This window comes from Phascolarctos cinereus, unplaced genomic scaffold (assembly GCF_003287225.1).
Source record: "Phascolarctos cinereus isolate Bilbo 61053 unplaced genomic scaffold, phaCin_HiC Scaffold_1;HRSCAF=81, whole genome shotgun sequence".
Lineage (NCBI taxonomy): Eukaryota > Metazoa > Chordata > Mammalia > Diprotodontia > Phascolarctidae > Phascolarctos > Phascolarctos cinereus.
In genome coordinates, this window is record NW_027555514.1 from 220237739 (window position 1) to 220257562 (window position 19824).

Below are 19824 nucleotides of genomic sequence, written 5' to 3' on the forward strand. Positions count from 1 at the left end.
GAAGAGAAGGAATATACAAACAATTGGATTTCAAAAAGCCTGTTGTATGTAGGTCAATTTATTTTTAAGGCACAGTGCCCCAAATTATGAGGATTCCTTGAGAATTTAAATATTCTTCCTCCTTTAAAATATTAAATTTATTACATTTATGCCAAAATACTTACAGAATCATAGAATTTTAGAGCTGAAAAGGACTTCCAAGATTATCTAGCGTAACATATATTCATTTATATACATATGTGTATATGTATGTATGTGTATACACACCTTATATATCCCAGACAAGTTATTGTATAGTCTCTAAATACTTCCTGTGATGTAGAACTCTTCTCCTGAGGTAGCCCATTTTAATTTTGGACTTATATGGCATAATTTTTTATGTAAATAGACTGTAATTTCTTCTCAAATTTACCACCATCACTGTTATCATACCTCCTTACCAGCACCTTCTCTGCAACTACTAACTACATCCTAATTTCACCTCCCTGTCTCCAGGATGAAGATGTGTAGGTTTTGTAGAATTTTGTAGGTTTCTATCAACATATTTCAAAACCTAAAGTATTATGTGATCAATTCATTTTGGGAAATAATATTCTGAGGGGGCAAGGTCTCTTTCTGCCCAGGAGGTGGCAGTATTTCTCTGAGTTTCCTTGGGAATTGACTTCCTTGGAGACACGTTAAAGTAACAAAAATGAGAGTCGACTCCTCTTTCAACATAAAGCATAGCTCTCTGAAGTAACCCTTAAGTAGATAAAGGAAGAAGAATTCTAGATGCTTCTATTTGTGACCTATCATTGAAATCCCATTAATATTTGTGAACCTGCATCTTTACGAGATGTAATTCAGTGCTTTGAGATCATTCCATGTCTGTTATACTATTAAAGGACTACCAACATTATGATATAGAAGAGAATGTTGACATTTTGATAGTATTTTCTTTTCTTTTGTACTTAATAGTATTTTTTTCCAATTACATGTAAAGATAGTTTTCTACATTCATTTTTGTAAGATTTTGAGTTCTAATTTTTCTCCCTTCCTCCCTCCCCCACCCCTTACCCAAGACAGCAAGCAATCTGATATAGGTTATACATGTACAATCATGTTAAACATATTTCCACATTAGTCATGTTGTGAAAGAAGAATCAGAACAAAAGAGAAAAACCACAAGAAAGAAAAAACAAAAAACAAAGTGAAAATAATATACTTTGATCTGCATTCAGACTCCACAGTTCTTTCTCTGGATGTGGATAGCATTTTCTATCACAAGTCTTTTGGAGTTGTCTTGAATCATTGTATGGCTGAGAAGAGCTAAGTCTATCATTATTATTGATAATATTTTCTTAACCTTAAACCTTTCATTCAGTTTGGGTTTCAGGACATGGCTAAAAGTCTTTAAGGAAGGGAGTAAACACCTCAAATAAATGTTTCCAAATTTTCTCTTGTCCCTAAATTATACAGTGAGGCAAAAGGGTCAAAAATCAGGCTAGAATATCGAATACTATTTTATAAAAGTATGGTTGTTTTGAGAAGCTAAGGTGTAGGTTAGAGAGCCTCAAAGATAAGAAAACCTGGATTCAGTTCTCCCCATGGGTTCTGAGGGCTGTGAGTTCCAGTTAAAAATGGCAGAATGCTTATGGAGTAAGTGGGAAAGAAAGATGCGTGCAGAAAAGAGAAAGAAGAATGCACCGAAGGAACTTAGTCACCTAAAAAGTATACTTAAAATAGATGGTGATATTTTAATGGAAGAGGTAAAAGACATAGCAACTGTGGTAGCACCTGGAAAAATCAAAGAGAAAACAGACTGTCTGGGGAGAGAGCAAAAGGGGTAATCGAAAATGGAAGTGGATGTTAAAAGAAACAAAAAGATACTTTTAGATGAACATGGATAGTACCCAGTTTAGATGCATCTGAAGCAAAGGGAAAAAACTAAAGGCAAAACGGGGCAAAAGGAAAAACAAAGTGAAGGCAGCAAAAGCAGCAAAGGGTCTGGCCTGGTAGAGTTTAAAGGCCTGGAAAAACATCACATGGACATGTTTGTTTAGAATATGTATTTTGATTGAATGAAAATCATTTGTTTCCATATTTTGCCTCCTCCAGTTACTTCAGCTGAAACACAAAATATCTGACTTCCATTTGGTTTTTCATTATTAAACATTCTTTTTGTTTGATCAGTGTTAGCTGCACCAAACTTTTGTCTGACTGTGTCAGTGATGTGTCTGATGCAGCAGTTTTCAGCAAATGAACTGTGTAATCATAACATGTTCTTGCACTTTTGGCAAATATATTTGATAAAGATACAACATAAGCTGTTAGCAAATTTTAGACAGCCCCAGCCTCTTAAAAAAAGTATCCTATTTTTATAGTTTCTTACATATAAGTATTGTTATCCAAACAGAACTTGTGTTCCAACAGTTTTTTTTTTTTGCTTTGTAAGGAAAAATAAAAAAATATATTCTGCATTTAAAAAAAAAAGGCCTGTATTCAAATCCAACACACCCAGTACATATTGACTGGGTCTGTGATGGTGAACAAGAAGACATTTAACCTCTTGATGTTCTAGGCAACTCTCTCTGATTATGAATTGCAGAGAAGGTACTGACCTGCATTGGTAGAGGTAGTTTCCTCACCTGGGAATTCCTAGTATGGGTAAAATCACAAGTCCAGTCTCTAGCCTTGTAACTGTTTGCCTTTATATAGCACATTATAATTAGAAAATGCTTTATGTAAGTTTTCTAATTTGATCTGTACAGAAGTAGTATTATTGAGAGAAGCATCATGGTAGAGTAAATAAAGCACTGGACTTGGAGTGGAAGAGCCAAGTTCAGATCTTGCCTCAGACACATACTTATCTGGGTAAGCCAAGCAAGTCACTTAACGTCCTCATTTGTAAAAGAGGGATAATGATAGCACCTACCTCACAGGGATGTTGTGAAAATCAAATAAGATAGTAATAATATATGTAAAATACTTTGCAAACTTTAAAGCATTCTATATATGTTAGCTCTTCTTACTATTATTCCCATTTTATAGTTGAGGCAACAGAGGTTCATAGAGGTTCAATTATGAGCTATGTGACCCTGATCAAGTCAATGACAAAACTGGGACTTAAATTTCCTTCTAATCTTAAGTATAGAACATCATACTATACTCTACTACAACTCTAAGATACTTGTTGATATTCTTTTCAACTACAGCTTCTAGGTATGATCCTGCCCTTTGCTCTATAGATATTATCCAATTCAGTTGCCTAATATGGAATTTGAAACTAAACAGAACAATGGATCCTATTGGAAGACTCAACTTTGGAATAAATAGGTGAACTTGCCTCCTTAGAATTACAAAATAATTTTACTCATGCTCCTCATCATCTTCAGTCTTGACAGAAGTCTAGAGGAAATATGTGTAGGATAGATTGAGTTAAAGGGGAATCATAATGTGGTTCTTAGAAGAAAAAGAAGCAAATAAGTATCTTGCCCTTCCTCATTGTTCTGTCTCTTCAAATCCTTGCTACCCTAACTAAACTCAGTTTGGTAATCTCATTGGAACTATCTAGATAATTCTGATAGCTGTGGCCAAACAGAAATAATGACTCAAAGGACTCTGGATTTAGGTATGGCCAAGAATAACATTGCAATCACTAGAGTGCATTCCAGTTATGCCTAGGGTCTGGGCCTTCTCTTCTACTTAATACCAAATTCTGGAATGAGTTTTGGAGAAGCTTCCTGCACCCATGATAGATTTGCTTTAGTAGACATTCTCTACCTTTGTCTGGTACAAAAAAATCTTGGCCTGGAGTTTTGTTTAGGAGTCTGTTTGGTGAGAAATCTCTGGTTCTGAGGAACTGAAAAGCATACCAATAGTTTGGGTATACAGTATTGGTTTTATAGACTCTCAGTCCTCATTGGAGCTATATAAAGATCAGTGTCTTCCCCAATAGCATGAAAGCTCTTTAGAAGTAAGGATCGTTTTACTCTGTGTTTGTATCCTTAGATCCACCAGAGTACTTGGCCTATAGTAGGTGTTTAAAGATGTTGATAAGTCCTCTGACTTTCTCCAATTTCTGTACTTTTAGATTATTTTGCCATTATTTTGGTGGCCAGAAGAGGGCAGGACAGAACTTTGTTTTATTGTAGGATACAGCATTTAAAAATTTTAATTACATGAAGTTGATGTGTAAATTTCTCTATGCTTCTCTCCAAGGCCAAAATAATTTTATTTGAATCCTATGTTTTGAACTTTCCTCAACTTTTTTGGTCTAACAGTAAGAAAACAGTAAGAAACAGTAAGAAAGACCATCTATATGGGATATCATGAAAAGCCATCATCTTATTTCCTCTATGTGTTTGACCTCCCAGTGCAGTCAGCACCCTTCCTCAGGTCCATGAGCTGTATATCCAAATTGCCTCACTAATGCTGTTCGTGGGCCAATGCAAATTGGCGGCATCTGACTGCTCCCAGACACATGTTCTACATCAGTCTGGTCCCTGTTGAATGGCTGGCTAGAGGCCAGCACATCTGCAGGTAATACAGGCTGACTTCTCAGCCCAGATAGAAAACCTAGAGGCCAATGGTGGGGTGGCAGAAATCATTTCACAGAAGAAAAGACTCAACCAAATTTTGGAAACCTGTTTCATCCAGAGTCTCACTCCTAAGAATATTACTCTCCTTAGGAAATCATATGCCCCTTCATTGTATCTGAGATAAACTTTTCTTTTTCCCCAGGAGATATGCCTCAGATCCCATTAAAAAAAAAATCTCCTTTATAATCACTGATGACGCAACTGGTCAAGTTTTAGGACATATGGGCATATGGTGATCAAGGCAGAAGGGTAATTAAGGTATACATGTGTAAGGAAATGGGGTTGTTCCCTAGCTTTATTTTTCAGTCTAACTACATAATTTAAAATGCTTTCTTTTTTTTCTTTTTTTTGTTTTTTTTTTTGCTGGATAATGGAGTTAAGTGACTTGCCCAGGGTCACACAGCTAGTAATGTCAAGTGTCTGAGATCACATTTGAACTCAGGTCCTCCTGATTCCAAGGCCAGAGCCCTATCCACTGTGCCACCTAGCTGCCTTCACATGCTTTATTTTTTAAAAATTAATTCAAGGATATAAACATTGGTCTTTGACATGATTCATTTTTGGCTAGGCAATCCAAATGTTTAACTGCCTTGTACTTTGGGACCCCAGACTTATTTGATGGGTATAGACTGCAAAGCTACTGTATTTTATGCATGTTCCTTCATTTTCTTTCCATCTGACATTGTTGGAGCAGCTATAAATCAGAAAGTAGCTAAAAAGTCCTTTACGTAAAGCTCAGAGGCAAATCAGAGGATAGAGGAGAGAGGTTTTTTCCTGGGTAGATGAACATTATAGCTCTCTAAAGAACCATGGGAATCAGATCTGTGTTTCAAGGCTCTTGTATTCTGTATCAATCCTGTTCGCCTGCTGGAGATAAGAGATTTTCCTCTTACTTCCAGAAAGCTGAAAGTTATGCAAAGAATTCCCAAATAATCAACACTGTTGATTATGAGGCAGAAGTAGAGTAACTGGGCTGGTGTGATCTTTGGATTTTTGTATTCAATTAAATTTAACAAGCATTATTAAGAACCTATTATGGTAGCTGGTTAATGGGTAAAAAGAGGGCCAGCCTTGGATTCAGGAAGACCTGAGAAGACTCAGATCCTGAGTCTGAAACATACTATGTTACCATGGGTAAGACATTTATTTTTGCAGGCCCCAGGCAATTCTCTAAAACTATGAGTTATGGAGGGATACCCAATATACATCCTTCTGTTTGTAGAAAGAGTTTTCACATCAGGAGATGTCCCCACAACCAAAAAGTCTCATGCAGATCTGGGGAAGGAAGTGTAAAGTACTAAGGTCCAGGGATAATAAAAAGAAAAGTAGTTCTTGCCTTCAAGAACTGCTGAGAGAGGGGCTGGGAAGAGAAGATATAATCTGTACACAGCAAATTAAATGCAAGATGATTTGAGAAGGGAGAAAGTAAGAGAATACCAACAATTTAGTGTGGGCTGCCAGGTGGCAAAGTCGATAGCACTCTGGGCTTGGAATCAGGAAGACTCATCTTCATGAATTCAGATCTGGTCTCAGTCACTTACTAGATGTGTGACCCAGCACAAGTCACTTAACTCTCTTTGCTTCAGTTTCCTCATCTGTGAGATGAACCGGAGAAGGAAATGGCAAACTACTCCGGGATCTTTGCCTAGAAAACCCCAGGTGGAGTCATGAAGAGAAGGACATGACTGAAACTGAAAAAACAACAACGATTTAGGGGATCAGAAAAAGTTTCCTATACAATTTGTTCCCTGAATAGAATCTTGGAGGAACTTAAGGATTCTAAGTAGGGGACAGCATATGCAGAAATATAGAAGAAGGAGAAGGCTAAATAGACCAGTTTGGCCTGAAGTTCATGAAGGGAGAATAACCTGAAACAAGTTTGGAGGGATACTCTCAAGCCAGGTTATTAAGTTCTGTAAATGCTAAGGTGAGGAGTTTGAGTTTTATCTTAAATGCAGTAGGAAACCCCTAAAGATTCTTGAGCAGGTGAATGACATTGTTAGACCTATGGTTTAAAAAGATTATTTTGGCAGCACTGTGCAGGATAGATTGAATCTTCCACTTTTGTAGAATAGTCAAGATTTTCCTGCAGTGTAGACTTTTAGTTGTGCTTAGGATATCATCTTTGGAAACTTTCACTTCCAAAGCACCATATCTGGGTTATAATATGCACATAGGAAATAGATCTTGTTAGCTTGATCCTACTCATTCCCTGGGGAGACAGAGTTAGGCCCATATAATAAAAGTGTGTTTGCTTTTTCAGGTGGAGTATATCTGTTCTTGAGTATGCCTTGGCTTTTTTTTTTTTTTGGTTAGGCAATGGGGTTAAGTGACTTGCCTGGGGTCACACAGCTATTTTAGTGTTATGTGTTTGAGACTAGATTTGAACTCAGGTCCTCCTGAATCCAGAGCTGGTGCTCTATCCACTGTGCCACCTAGCTGCCCCCTTGATTTTTTAAAAGGCATTTTCTAGTGAGTAGTGGCTTGGAATAGGACCCTTCACTGTTTTTCAATGTTATAATCCTAAGCTAGAGACTTTCTTTTTTAGAATGGATTCTTATTTTGCTCAACCTAACACTTACTCCCTGCCTCCTCTTCCTTCCTTCTGCTTCCCTTCCCCCTTTCCCTCCCACCCCCACCCCAGCCCCAAGCACAGCATATTTAGATGAAGATTGTATTTAGGGCTTCTAGATCTGGACAGAAAATAGTATATATAAATCTTGAGAAATCAGTAGGACCTAAAGTAGAGTTGAACAGAGTAACTTCTAGTATATGAAGTTAAAAATAAATTAGAGAGATTGCTTGTTTTGTGGTAACCGGCATTTCAGCGGTAGAGTTTCTGCTTCACATTATCAAGGGATGTAGCGGTAAAACCCCAGAGTTTTTAGAGTTGAGAAAAACTTTGGAACCTGAAAAAGTTGGGATGAATGGTGATGTTTCTGAGAAAGTGTCTGTAATATTTCATGATTGAGTAATGGATCCAACTGGCACATAAGCATAATGGGAGTTGATCAGAAGAGTTTCTTACCAAATTGATTATCACTTTAATGAGACTGGGATGGGGTGGGGAATGTATCTTTGTTAGAAAAGGGGCATCTTCCAAGGAGGTAGACTTCTGTAAATCCTTGTTGACAGGATAAAATAAGCTGTTCTGATTAGTTCCCTATGACTATAGCTGTCTCTAGGATGATTGAATGAGTCTTCATGTATTTGTATCCTTAGCTCCTAGCTCTTACTAAATGCTTTTTGTTTAAGTAAAGAAGGGGAAAATGAGCCTATTTTCTTAATGCAGTAAGTCTAAGACAAGTTTCTGTCCTTTCTTTATTGCTGCTATGGTTCCAATCCTAGTAGATATTCCCACAGTTAGCCTGCTCCCACCCTTCCTGTGTCCCCTGAACTGAGCAGGCACTTCCTGTTCATTTCAGGCTGAAAGTTGGAGATTGGGGGTGGGGTATATGTGGATATTTTCTTCCGTTCACTAGTGCTGTCTATCCCACAATCATGACAAAGAGATAAGAAAACTAGAACATGGACCAAGTCAAAAGGCAGGCAACCACTTATGCAATTTGGGCTTGGTCATCTCCTCAGGAAAGGAAAGACAGGGATTAGGTTAGGGTACGCCCCAAGAGAAAGTTATGAGGGCTGCAGGGTGCTCTTATGAAAGCATTTGAAGTGGCCCCTGTCCAAGTGGCCCAAGTAGAAGGGTACTGGGCATTAATCTACAATTTTCGCACTTCCCCTATCTAGTCTACAAGTGAAACTACAATTTTCTTTTGTCAATTACTTCTATACAAGGACACTCCTGTGAGGTTTGGGAACCATAAGAGGTGAGTGCTGCCTTAACCTTCTTGGATCCTGGACTCACAAAGTTCATATTCTGCTGATCTTAACAGGGATGTTCTTACTCTGTACTATGTAATTTTAAAATAGTGATTTTTCTTCACAGTTCTGCTGACCTCTTGGAGGAGGCACCTCAAACTTATGAAAGTCAATTTTGGCTCCAACTTTGGTGAGTATTTATTTGGTGAGATATTTATACCTGTTTCAACTGCAATTTTAAAACTCTGGGCTAGGGGAAGTGTCAGAGAAAAAAGTGTCAGTTTTTTGTTGCCAGATAGAGATACCAAGTTTTTGTGATAGAGGCTAGCCTGATATGGAAATTTCTGATAGAACCATAGCTGAGCATGAAGTAGCAGTGATGGGCATTAGTACACCTATATTATACATCAGAAAAATGTATCTGCCTGATAATTTTTGGTTATTAAGTGGGAGGAGAAGCCTTTTTTCATGTTTGGATCCTAGCCACTCTCTCTGTATGTTTGCCCCTTTACCTGCTCTCAGTTTCTATTTTCTTACAGGGAGAGTTAGTGAGTTATTGGGGTCACTTTGAATATAAGGCATAGGAGAAGCCCTCAGCCACCTTGCTTTTCTCAAGACAGCTGTTGGCAGCCTGTTCCCCAGAGTTGTGTCCCAGTTGTCACCTATAAAGTCAAGAAGCAACTCTAGTGAAACTCTTCCTCCTAGCTGAGTGCTTCGAACACAATGTACTCATTCTGCCCTTTTCCCTTTCAGAATAAGAACTTGATCCCTGAAGAAAGTCTTAAAAGGAAAAGTACCTTGAAATAGTGGGGTCTAGGTATAGAAGAGATTAATATAACCCCTTCTTTCTAGAATTACCTCTTCCCCCTCTGTTTTTCCTTTTTAAAAAATTTCTGGGCATTAGGACCCAGTGGAAGTATCCCAGCCAGGCTCTGGGTTTACTTCCCTTGGTGACGTAAACCAGCTGCCCTAGCTCTACCATCCCCCTTTCCCCCCTTCTTCTTCTTCTTCTTCTTCTTCTTCCCTCTTTCTCTCTCTGTCTCTCTCCCTCCCTCTCCTTTCTCTCTCTCTCCCTCTCCTTTCTCTTTTCTCTCTCTCCCCCGTCCTCTTTTCTCTCCCTCATTTCTCCTCCCCTTCCTTTCCTCCTCCTCTCTCTCCCCCATCCTTCTCTCTCTCTTCCCCCTTCCCCTCCTCCCTCCCCTCTTCTCTCTCTCCCTCTCTTCCTCTCTCTTCCTCTCTCTCCCTCCCTCTCTCTCTCCCTCTCTCTCCCTCTCTCTCCCTCCCTCCCTTTTTCTCTCCCTTCCTGCTTTCTAACATTAAAGACAAAATGCTGCTATCTGTGCCTTCCAGGCCTGGGATTACGACTTTTGGCTATAACAAGAGCAACAAGAAGGTAGGGAAAAGCTTTTTTCCCCCCCAGAACCAAGCTATTTCCTTTTTTGGGATCTGGCAATGTCCTAGGCTTTAGCGTTTTGCTCCGAAAAGGGAAAGAGATTTCTGCTTGCCCCTTTCCTTGCGTGCTGTCCCCTCTTGCCACCTGGTTTAAGATTTCCGGGGATCTTCCGTCCCTGTATTTAAGGTCAGAGGGAGGTGGAGAAATTGAAATCAGAAATCAGGCTTGCAAGTTTGTGTCTTTGTGGAATGAAGTAACTTTGACTTCCTGATGTGCCAGCACCCTATTGAGATGATCTGTCATCCCAGGCCCTGTCCCCCACTGACTGGGAAGGTTATTCTCTCCTTTTGCTTAACCATTTCTTCCCTGCCCCCTCTCATTTTCTGTCTCCCTACACGCCCCCCCCCACCTATCCTATCCACCAATTTATTGAATGGCTGAAAATATTCAGTAAATTTAGGACAATTCTAGTGTTATCTCAACATTGTCTTTCAGACTTAGGTAACTACTTTATCCTGTAAGGAATGTTTGTAGTGCTGACATATCTCTGATTAAAGCAAGGAGCTTTTCTAGCTTCTCTGGGTCCCAGAAGCCTGGGCAGTGAGCTCAGCAGATAGCCAGGCTCAGCAGGGATCCCTGGCAACCTTGTGGTTAACTCTGTGCTGTCAGTGGTACTGTGCCTGGGCACATGGGCAGTCAGAGGAGGGGTGTATGCGCATGCCTACATGCCAAGCGGATGTCCTTATATGCAGCTTCTTGGTACTATAGGGCACACAATTTGTCTAGAAGGGATTCTATACTGCAATGGAAACACAATAAATACTGTGGGTCAGGCTTTGAAACTGCCCTCCAAAGAGAGGGATGTGCTAGGATGTCTTTTGCTCCCTTAGTAGAGAGTAGGGATGTTTGTGCCTTGGATCCCTCCCAGGCCTATAAAGGAATTCCCTACAGAGAATTAGAGATTGGTGAAATAGGATTTAAGTGAGTTTTGAAAGTTAAGGATTCTTTTTATAGGTTTGACATTCAAGATTGGGCCATAGTGGGTGGGGTAAGTATTTGTGCCTGGGTACTTGGTTTCCAGACTATAATGAATTGCTGAGTAGACATTAGGGTTAGTTGATGTACCCTATTTACTTTTTGAGATGAAACATTGTGCAGTTATATTAGGAAATATTTGTTGATTGATTAAAGATAGTCTTGACAAGACCCTTTCTTTTTCAGTTCATGTAAGTTCGTTGACAGTACCCTTTGTGATTTATCCAAGTTTCAGGTTATACTAAAACCACTATTGTAATTGATTTTTAAAATTGGTTAATGCTCACATTTGCGGGCTTTTATGTTTGAATCCACCTAAAATTATTTCCTTGCCCTTGTCTAGGCTTTCTCAGAAATATGTAGCTATGTTCCTTTCCTGGTGCTCCAAGTTGGCCTAGGAGACTAGATTCAAACCTGAAATGCATCCCTGTAATTTGAAGAGCCTGAGTCAAAATTCAAAGAATGTACTGACCAGAAAAGTTTAGAATGGAAATGTTGTAACTATAGAATGGAAATGCAGTAACTTTTAATAGTGGTCAAAAACTCTTTTAGGTTCTTATATGCTGTCATCATGATGACATCTAAGAGTGTGTGCACCTAATGTGCACACATGAATCACTTTGTCGGTATGTATGAACATTTATTTGTGTGTGTGTAGGTCTGTGACTGTCAGTGTTTAAGTACATTTATACTTGAATGATATATGTACTTTACTTTGTTTCTGTATTTATGCAGGGATTAATAGATGTGTGGGAATTAATCTACTCAAGTTTGTGTCATTAGGAAGTGTGTGAATGTTTAAGGATGCGTTTGTTTCATTTTATCTGTGCATTTTTATACCCAAAGTTTTAATGGTGTCAGTAATCCATATGTCAGTTCCAGTAAAAGCTCATTGACTCTCAAGTACCACATGTTACACAGGTCCTGTGACCCTTCCAAGATGCTTAAAATATTAAAACAAAAAAGCAAACTTCAAATTCCAGCCCCTTACAGAGTGATTGTAAGTATCTTCTGCTTTCCTTAAATAAGCAGAATTTTTACAAAATAATTTATTGTCTGCATGAGTCATCTTTAGTTTGTGGAGATAAAGAAAAATGCTACTGTCCTCTGCTTGGAAGGCTTCTATTTTATACCTTAGTGGAGTTTGTGGAAAACTTGTATTTGGAAAGGTGTTTCTGTATTACTTAAAATTAAAGGTCAAGTCAACAAGTATTTATTAAGTACTTTCTATGTGTCAGGCACTATGCTAAGTCCTGGTGATACAAAGGAAGACAAATTCATTTAAGTTAGGAAAATATTTGCATTTTAAATATCAGAAAATTTATATAGAGGAATGTGCATACTTATAACCACCATGTTCTGGTCTCTTTTTTGGATGGTGTTTAATATTTATCAAATGTTTAAAACATGCTAAATGCTAGAATGAAACAAATACAGTCCCTTCATTTTTTCTGACAGTTTTTTTTTTTGTGGGAGGGTGGAGGAGAAAAAAATCCTCTTTTTATATGTTGTATTGAGTCTTCTTTGGAATTAAATTAGCCCCTGACCAAAGGAAAAAAATATGTAGGTTTTTCTAAGTTGGACTTAGCAAAATAATTTAATATGGTGCATTTTCCCAGGTCCGTTTTAATGGCCTTCAAATTATCCATGGCTTCTTCAAAAAGAATGGCTGAGGTAAGCAGACCAGGGTTCCAGGATGTAAAAGCTGTTTCATCACAAGTGTTTAAAGGAGCTGCCTTTTTGGTGGTTTAAGAATAGGTGAGCCTGAAAGAGGAAATGTTCAGGACTAAAGGAATTTCAAACTTGTAAAGGGTCTAGCCACGCCCTCACTGACATCATTTCCCTGGCATGTGTTATTGTAATTTAACTCATTGTGGCATCAACAACCATTTCCTTAGGAGAAAAGAAAACTGACTCAGTTTAACTGGAGAAGGTTTGCCTTTCATCTGGCATCTTGCTTAATTTTCAGTTTCCTTCTTAATATTAATGTGTAAGAATATTTAATGGGAAAGGAAAGTTGGAGCTGACTTGTGAATGTTCCCTAGATCTTTGCTGTATTAGTGAAATCTTTCAAAAGAGGTTGGAATGGGGATGTTGTTGAAGGGGAAAGAGGCATAATTGTAACAATTTTTTTTTCTTTTAAAACAGGGAGAGGTTTTTTCCTGTTTTTTTCCATTTTTTCTTCTAATTGGCATCATCACACCAAACCCAACAGTACTGAGAACTCGGAACTCTCAGTCCCTTATACCATCTCTTGCTTATATACTTAGAGACTACCCAGAGTACCTCAGTCTGGTTCCGTCGACCTTAATAAGACAGTGAAATAGAAAATCCTTTCCTTTAAATCAGAACAGACCTGCGTATGAACCCTGCTTCTGGCATTTATTTGGGTAATCCACTTAACTTCTCCAAATATATTTTATCATCTGTAAAATGGTGATGTAAATATCTGTAGTAGTTAGCTCACTGGGTTGTTGTGAGGTTAAAATGACATCATGTGTTTAAAGTACTTTTTAACATATAAATTTATATATTACAAATTACCTAGAAATGTCAGTTATTATTTTTTTTTCTAAATTCCCACTGCTATTAGACCTTCTACCTTTCACTAGCTATTATATTAGCTTCCTTACTGATCTCCTTGCTTCCAGTTTTTCTCCATTCTGTTTTGTCAGATTAATATTCCTAATGTGTAACTTTAATCGTATCACTTCTCTGTTAAAATTTTTTAAAAAGCCTTCAGTAGCCCCCCCCCCCCATCTACAGAATAAAATCCAAACTCATTGGCTTGGTATTTGAGGCCCTCCATGATTTAGCTCCAACATACTCCTTGCATATATCTTATGCTGTGGCAAGACCTCGGACCAGCTCAGTGCTTTTAGGCCTATGGGTGTATTCCCTTTGGAATGTGCCTTTTTGTTAAGATTTTAATCTGTCCTTCAAGACCCAATTCAAATGCTGTCTCCTCTGTGATGACTTTCCTGATTTCTGCTCCTTGTCTTTCTCTTTTGACTCATATTCTTCGTTGTATTATAGTTCTTTTTATATATGCCTTATTTCTCCTAGGTTATAAGCTTCTTGAGGGTAGGATTTATGCCTTAATTATCTTTATTTCCCCCATAGGGCCCAGTATATTTTGTGTGTGTGTGTATATATCTATATCTATATATACATATATATATGAAAAATACACATACCTACATACATACACAAGTATATATATTTTTTGGCTATATATACAAGTATGCCAGTATATATAATTACATACAATAGATGCTCAATAAATATTTGAATGAATAAATAAAATTAAGGTAAAGTTGTAAGACCCCATAAGGGTCCAGTTAGCTTCATAGCCACAAAATTCTATTCTTAATTCTGATAAACTATTTTGAAAATATACACTATTATTCACAAAGGTGGTGAGGTAAGAATATGGATGGATCTTTGCAGTTTTGTTATTGGTGTTATAATAATAATAATAATAATGCTAACTAGAGCTTATGCATTAAGAATGAGTCAGAATTACAGATTTTTGTATGAAAAAGCCATTTCATTGTTATTAGGTGCTGTAGCTTTAAGCTGAAGATAAATGTAGAGACCTGTTCTTGACCTTGCAATCTAATCTTGAACTAGTGACTAGTAAATATTTTTACTGAACCCAGTAGAAATGTGCCCTGTGCCCAGTACTGTGCAAATTCTTATATGCGTATGACCCCTCTCTTCCTTCAAAATGAAGCTTAAGTACCTTCTTCTACATGAAACTTTCCTCAGCCCCCAACTCCTGATGCCAATAAATACCTTATATTGAACTACCTTATAGTTATTTATATTTTCTTTATTCTGCATCTACTTAGAACATAAGCTCCTCCAAGGTAGACATTGTTTTATTCTTTGTATCCTTATCATGTAGCACAGTCCAGGCAAAGATAATAGGCCCTCAGCAGATGCTTGTTGATTGACTGATCAAGTATGGTTCCTGTACTCGAGGAGCTTGCAGTTAGCCCCGGGGGTACAGAACTGATCTATTTGGAGCAATTGGAAAACAATTCAGGGCTAAGCAAAACTGTATGGTTATGATTATAAACACAAGAGTTTTGTTTGTTTTTGTCCTAGATATTTTTGGAGTCTGAACCTGTGACTTCATGCGAATCAGCAACTCCTACAATTTATAGCCTTAGAGAGTTGCTTGGGGGTACTGAAAGATTTAGATGATTTGCCCATGGTCGCACAGGATCATAGGCTCACAGGATTGCACAGGACCTTAGCTGTAGATCTAGAAAGGATCTTAGAGGCCATACATGGAACCTCCTCTTACAGAGAAGGACCTAAAGTCACAGAATGGCTGAGTGATTTTCCAGGAGTCACACAGTGAACAAGTGAAGTGTCAGGCAGGTTTGGAACCAGATATTCCTGATTCTGAGTCCTTTGGACTGTGCTGCCTTTCAGTTAGTGAGTTACAGAGATAAGACTTGACCTTGGGTTTTCCTGACTTCAAGGCCAGCTTCTATTGACTACAACATGCTGTGTGTTGTGTTTTAAAAAAATTAAAGAGAGAATATAGTAAAGGCTGGAGTAGAGAAAGTTTCATACACATGTTAGAATATAACCTTGACTTTGAAGGATTAGTAGATTTTAGTTAAGCCTTTGGGTGGAAAGAAAACATTTAAATATGGGGAAGAGCTTATAAGACATGTTTGGAGGAAACAAGATAGGCTAGTGAATGAACCTGCTGGAATGGAGTGATGCTTCTTTATTAAGGTTGAATAGGTAGAATAAAGTCAAGTAATATGCATAGTGTGGCAGCAAGAGCCCTGGACTGGACTTGGAATCAGAAGACCTGGGTCAAAGTGTTATTTTAAGGTTTTCTGGAGTGGTTTGCCATTTCCTTCTCTAGCTTATTTTAGAGGTGAGGAACTGAGGCAAATAGGGTTAAGTGACTTACCCAGGGTCACCCAGCTAGCAAATGTCTGAGACTGGATTTGAACTCACGAAGTAGAGTCTTCCTGATTCTAAGCCCAGTGCTTTATTCACTGTGCAACCTATCTGCCGAGGTAGAGTGTATGAGGTATTCAGGAGGACTAGCATCTCTGGTGTGAGAGCTTTCTGAGCCCTTGTCTACCTTTGGTGTCCACCTGATTCACCCAGCTCTCACCTATGGTTCCAAGAAGCTGTAGCATGCTCAGTGACCACACCCAGGCAAACCATCTCAGCAAATGGGCTAAAGCAGGTTGAGGGTAGCTGAGTCAGGGAAATGTCTAACCCTAGCACATGAAGACTTTATCCAGCATAATGGGTGGATGAGAACAATTTGTTACAATAGCCATGAAGGCAGCTGGAGCAGGCACTGTGGAGTGCTTAGAGCTTGGTCAGGCATGAAAGAAGCCAAGGTAATCCACTACATCCCCTCACTTAAATCCAATTCATGTACAAGTCAAAATGTCACCTATGATGTCACTGGTCCTTTTCAAAAATGAAGGACAAATACACCTGCCTCACCTGTGTACACATGATCAGTAGTTTTAGAGGCCTTGAAAAAGCAGGCAAAAGAGGTTGGACTAGAGAAGTGAGACTTACATGCATGTAGGTGTGCCTTTAATTTGAAAGATAGTGGATTTTATTATAGTCTTGAGCTGGGATGCTTCAGTGTAGGAAGATTTCATTAGTACCCCCTTCCTCGCAGAGTTGTAGGGAAAGGAATTTGTAAATCTTAGTGCTGTATAAACGAGTTGTTATTACTTCTGCTAAAATAAAACACAACATCTTTGTGTTTTAGACATCATAGATTTAGAACTGGAAGGGATCCTAACCATCAAGTAGTTTACCCCTCCATTTTATGGATGAGAAAACCCTACAGAGAGTAATTAAGTGACTTGTCCAAGATCAGACAGCATAGGTAGCAGAGCCAGGATTTGAACCTAAGACTTCTAACTCCAAATCCAGCACTTTTTCATGTGTGTGTGTATGTGTGTGTGTGTGTGTGCGCGTGTGTGAGAGAGAGCAAGAGAGAGCAGGAAAAGAAGCAGGAAAAGAAGCAGCAAATTTGTTTTATGAACAGCCTTTTAAAAAATATATGAAATTCAACATGTTATTTTCTTTTTGGGGGCAGGGCAGCAAGCCAATTGGGATTAAGTGACTTGCCCAGAATCACAAAGCTAATGTTAAGTGTCTGTGGCTGGATTTGAACTCAGATCCTCCTGACTCCAGGGCTGGTGCTCTATCCACTGTGCCACCTAGCTGCCCCTTCAACATGTTATTTTCAAAGCTGTCCTGCTTGTCTGTATTTCCTGTTGGTCATCATTTGGCTGTCTTCTATGCATTTTTTTTTTGGCTAGGCAATGGGGTTAAGTGACTTGCCCAGGGTCACACAGCTAATAAGTGTTATGTGTCTGAGCCCAATTTGAACTCAGGTCCTCCTGAATCCAGGGCTGGTGCTGTATCCACTGTGCCACCTAGCTGCCCCTTCTATGCATTTTTAAAATGCTTCAGTGACCCTCTTTTCTTACTTTCCTTTCTCTTTTTTTTTTAAAGGTTGGTGATCTCCATCACTACACCTGTCATACCAACTACTCTCCATATTAAAAAAAAATCCTTTTATCACATAAATAGTTAAGTAAACAAATACCCATGGTGGCGGTATCTGAAAATAGATGTCTCTGATTCAATGTCTTGAGTTCATTGCCTTTCTGTTAGGAGACAGATATTGTGTTTCAGTAGTAGTGCTTTGGAATTGTGGTTGGTTATTGCACTGATTAGAGTTTTTAAGTGTTTCAAAGTTGTTTTTCTTTACAATGTTTCTGTTACCATATAAATTGTTTCCCTAGTTCTGTTCACTTCACTCTGCATCAGTCCACACAAGCCTTCCTGAATTTGTCTGAAATAATCCCTTTTGTCATTTCTTAAAGTGCAATAATATTTTATTACATTCACATACCATAATTTGTCCAGCCATTCCCCAACTGGTGGGCATTTTCTTTAGTTCTAGTTCTTTGCCACCACAGGAAGAGCTGATATAAATATTTCTGCACATATGGATCCTTTTTCTCTTTCTTTGATCTCTTTGGGATATATAGTCCTAATAGTAATATCACTGAGTGAAAAAGGTATGCACAGTTTAGCAGCTTTTGGGGTTACTTCCAAATTGCTTTCCAAAGTGGCTGGACCAATTAATTCACAGCTCCACTAATTGTGTGTTAATGTGCCAACTTTCCCATGACCCCTCCAAATGATTGTCATTTTCCTTTGTTATTTTTGCCAATCTGATAGATGTGAGGTGGAGCCACAAAATTGTTTTAATTTGAATTTCTAAATTATTAATGATTTGGAGCCTGTTTTTCATATGACTATTGCTAGCATGGATTTTTTCCTTTGAGAACTTCCTCTTTATGTTCTTTGACCATTTGTCTCATAGGTAATAGTTCTCCAGTACTATTTCTACTATATTTTACCAGCCTGATCTTTGTGATTAAAAAAAAAAGTCACCTAGTGGCTAATCTTTTTGTGATAAGCTTCTCTGAACTTAGCTAAGAAAGTCTTTGGATGACAGACATGCAGACCATGGCTGGTCCTTTCTAGTTTAGTAAGATTTGGAAGAGCTTATACTCAAACTTTAAGAACCTACGTTCAGTTCCACATTCAATAGGTTTTTAGGGGAGGAATACCCAAATATTCAAATGGACTGTGATCTCATTGATTTTAGAAGGTTCCTCCAGCAATGCAGATTGCAATCCATGAATGCCTGCCCATTCTATGTAATTCTTGTCCATGCTGTACCCCAAGTTCAACACAATGGACTCGCCTCACATGTTAGAGGTGTTCTCATTTTTTCTGGATATTGTTGGAGTACCAGTAAGATATGCCTGTCATTGTTCTTATCATATAGTCCCTTGATATCATACTTTTTACTCCTCTTCATCTTTATAGTTCCTCATATTGCAGCTTATTCGGTTATCATATCTTCATTGCCCTTATGATACTCATTTTTAATTCTTCGAAGGCAGTTAAGTGGAGGAATATGTCAAGTTAATTCAAGAAGCATTTATTTAGTGCTTGCTATTTTCCAGGAACTGTGCTAAGAATAGAAATACAAAGAAAGGCAAAAATAAGATTGATAAATTTGAAGGTGATTATTACCAAAGGATTATTCCTTTTATAAAATAATCTCAGGGTTCCTTTGAATATCAAGCTCCTCAGTGCATTTACAATTATTCATAAGCAAAACACACTTAGGATGACAGTAAAAGATCTTGACAGGTTGTAACTATGGCTGAATCTTCTGAGCTAAAATTTAATGGGAATAAAAGCAAAGTCCTGGGCTTGGCTTAAAAAAAAACACAGCTGTACAGGCTGAGGGAAGCATCATTCACTCAATCAATAAGCATTTATTAAGTATTTTGTGCTGGGTGTTGTGCTAAAATGGGGAGCCAGAGAAAGGCAAAAATAGTCCCTGCCTTCAAGAAGCTCACATTCTAGATGGGGAGACAACATGTAAATAATCAGATACAGTCAAGATACATAGAGAAGATGGAAGTGATCTTAGGAGAATCCTAATGCCTGGGAGGATCAGGAAAGTTTTCCTGCAGAAAGTCATAGTTGATCTGAGCCTTGAAGGGAGTCAGGTATTCTAAGAGGTGGAGGTGAGGAAGAAGAAGAGCATTCTAGCCATAGGGTCAGGCACAAAAACAGGAAATGGAGTCCTTCAGGACAAACAAGTAGGCTGGTATGGCTGGATCATGGTATATGTATGGAAGAGGGAGGAAAAGTAGGAGAAGTAGGAAGGGGACAAGGTGTAAAGAGCTTGTAGTTCTTGTGATAAAAATGTAGGGGATTTAGTGGATAACAAGCTCAGTATGAATCAGTGGGGTAACCATGGTAGCCAAAAGACTTATCCGTATGTGACATTAGATTGTACGAATAGAAGCATCGTAGGGGCAGCTAGGTGGCACAGTGGATAAAGCACTGGCCCTGGAGTCCGGAGGACCTGAGTTCAAATCTGGCCTC

General features: G+C 38.5%; 1 protein-coding gene and 1 pseudogene across 5 annotated transcripts in view; both read left to right on the plus strand.

Annotated features, from left to right (window-relative positions):
* The first annotated feature begins 1619 nt into the window (after nucleotides 1-1619).
* Nucleotides 1620-1998, plus strand: LOC110210946 (protein LLP homolog pseudogene; annotated as a pseudogene).
* A 6060-nt stretch (nucleotides 1999-8058) lies between these two features.
* Nucleotides 8059-19824, plus strand: part of RBMS2 (RNA binding motif single stranded interacting protein 2) — a 46926-nt gene continuing 35160 nt past the window's right edge. Inside the window, exons 1-4 of one of the 5 annotated variants that reach the window (XR_013482633.1) lie at nucleotides 8059-8407; nucleotides 8527-8589; nucleotides 11380-11453; nucleotides 12447-12501. Coding sequence is in view for 2 of the 5 variants with exons in the window: in XM_078145916.1 (XP_078002042.1) it covers nucleotides 11428-11453; nucleotides 12447-12501 (81 nt within the window). In the remaining 3 variants the exon portion in view is untranslated. Of the gene's footprint in view, nucleotides 8408-8526; nucleotides 8590-9372; nucleotides 9793-11379; nucleotides 11454-12446; nucleotides 12502-19824 lie in introns of those variants that run through there. The other 4 variants (XM_078145916.1, XM_078145926.1, XM_020990066.2 and 1 more) reach the window with 4 other exon arrangements.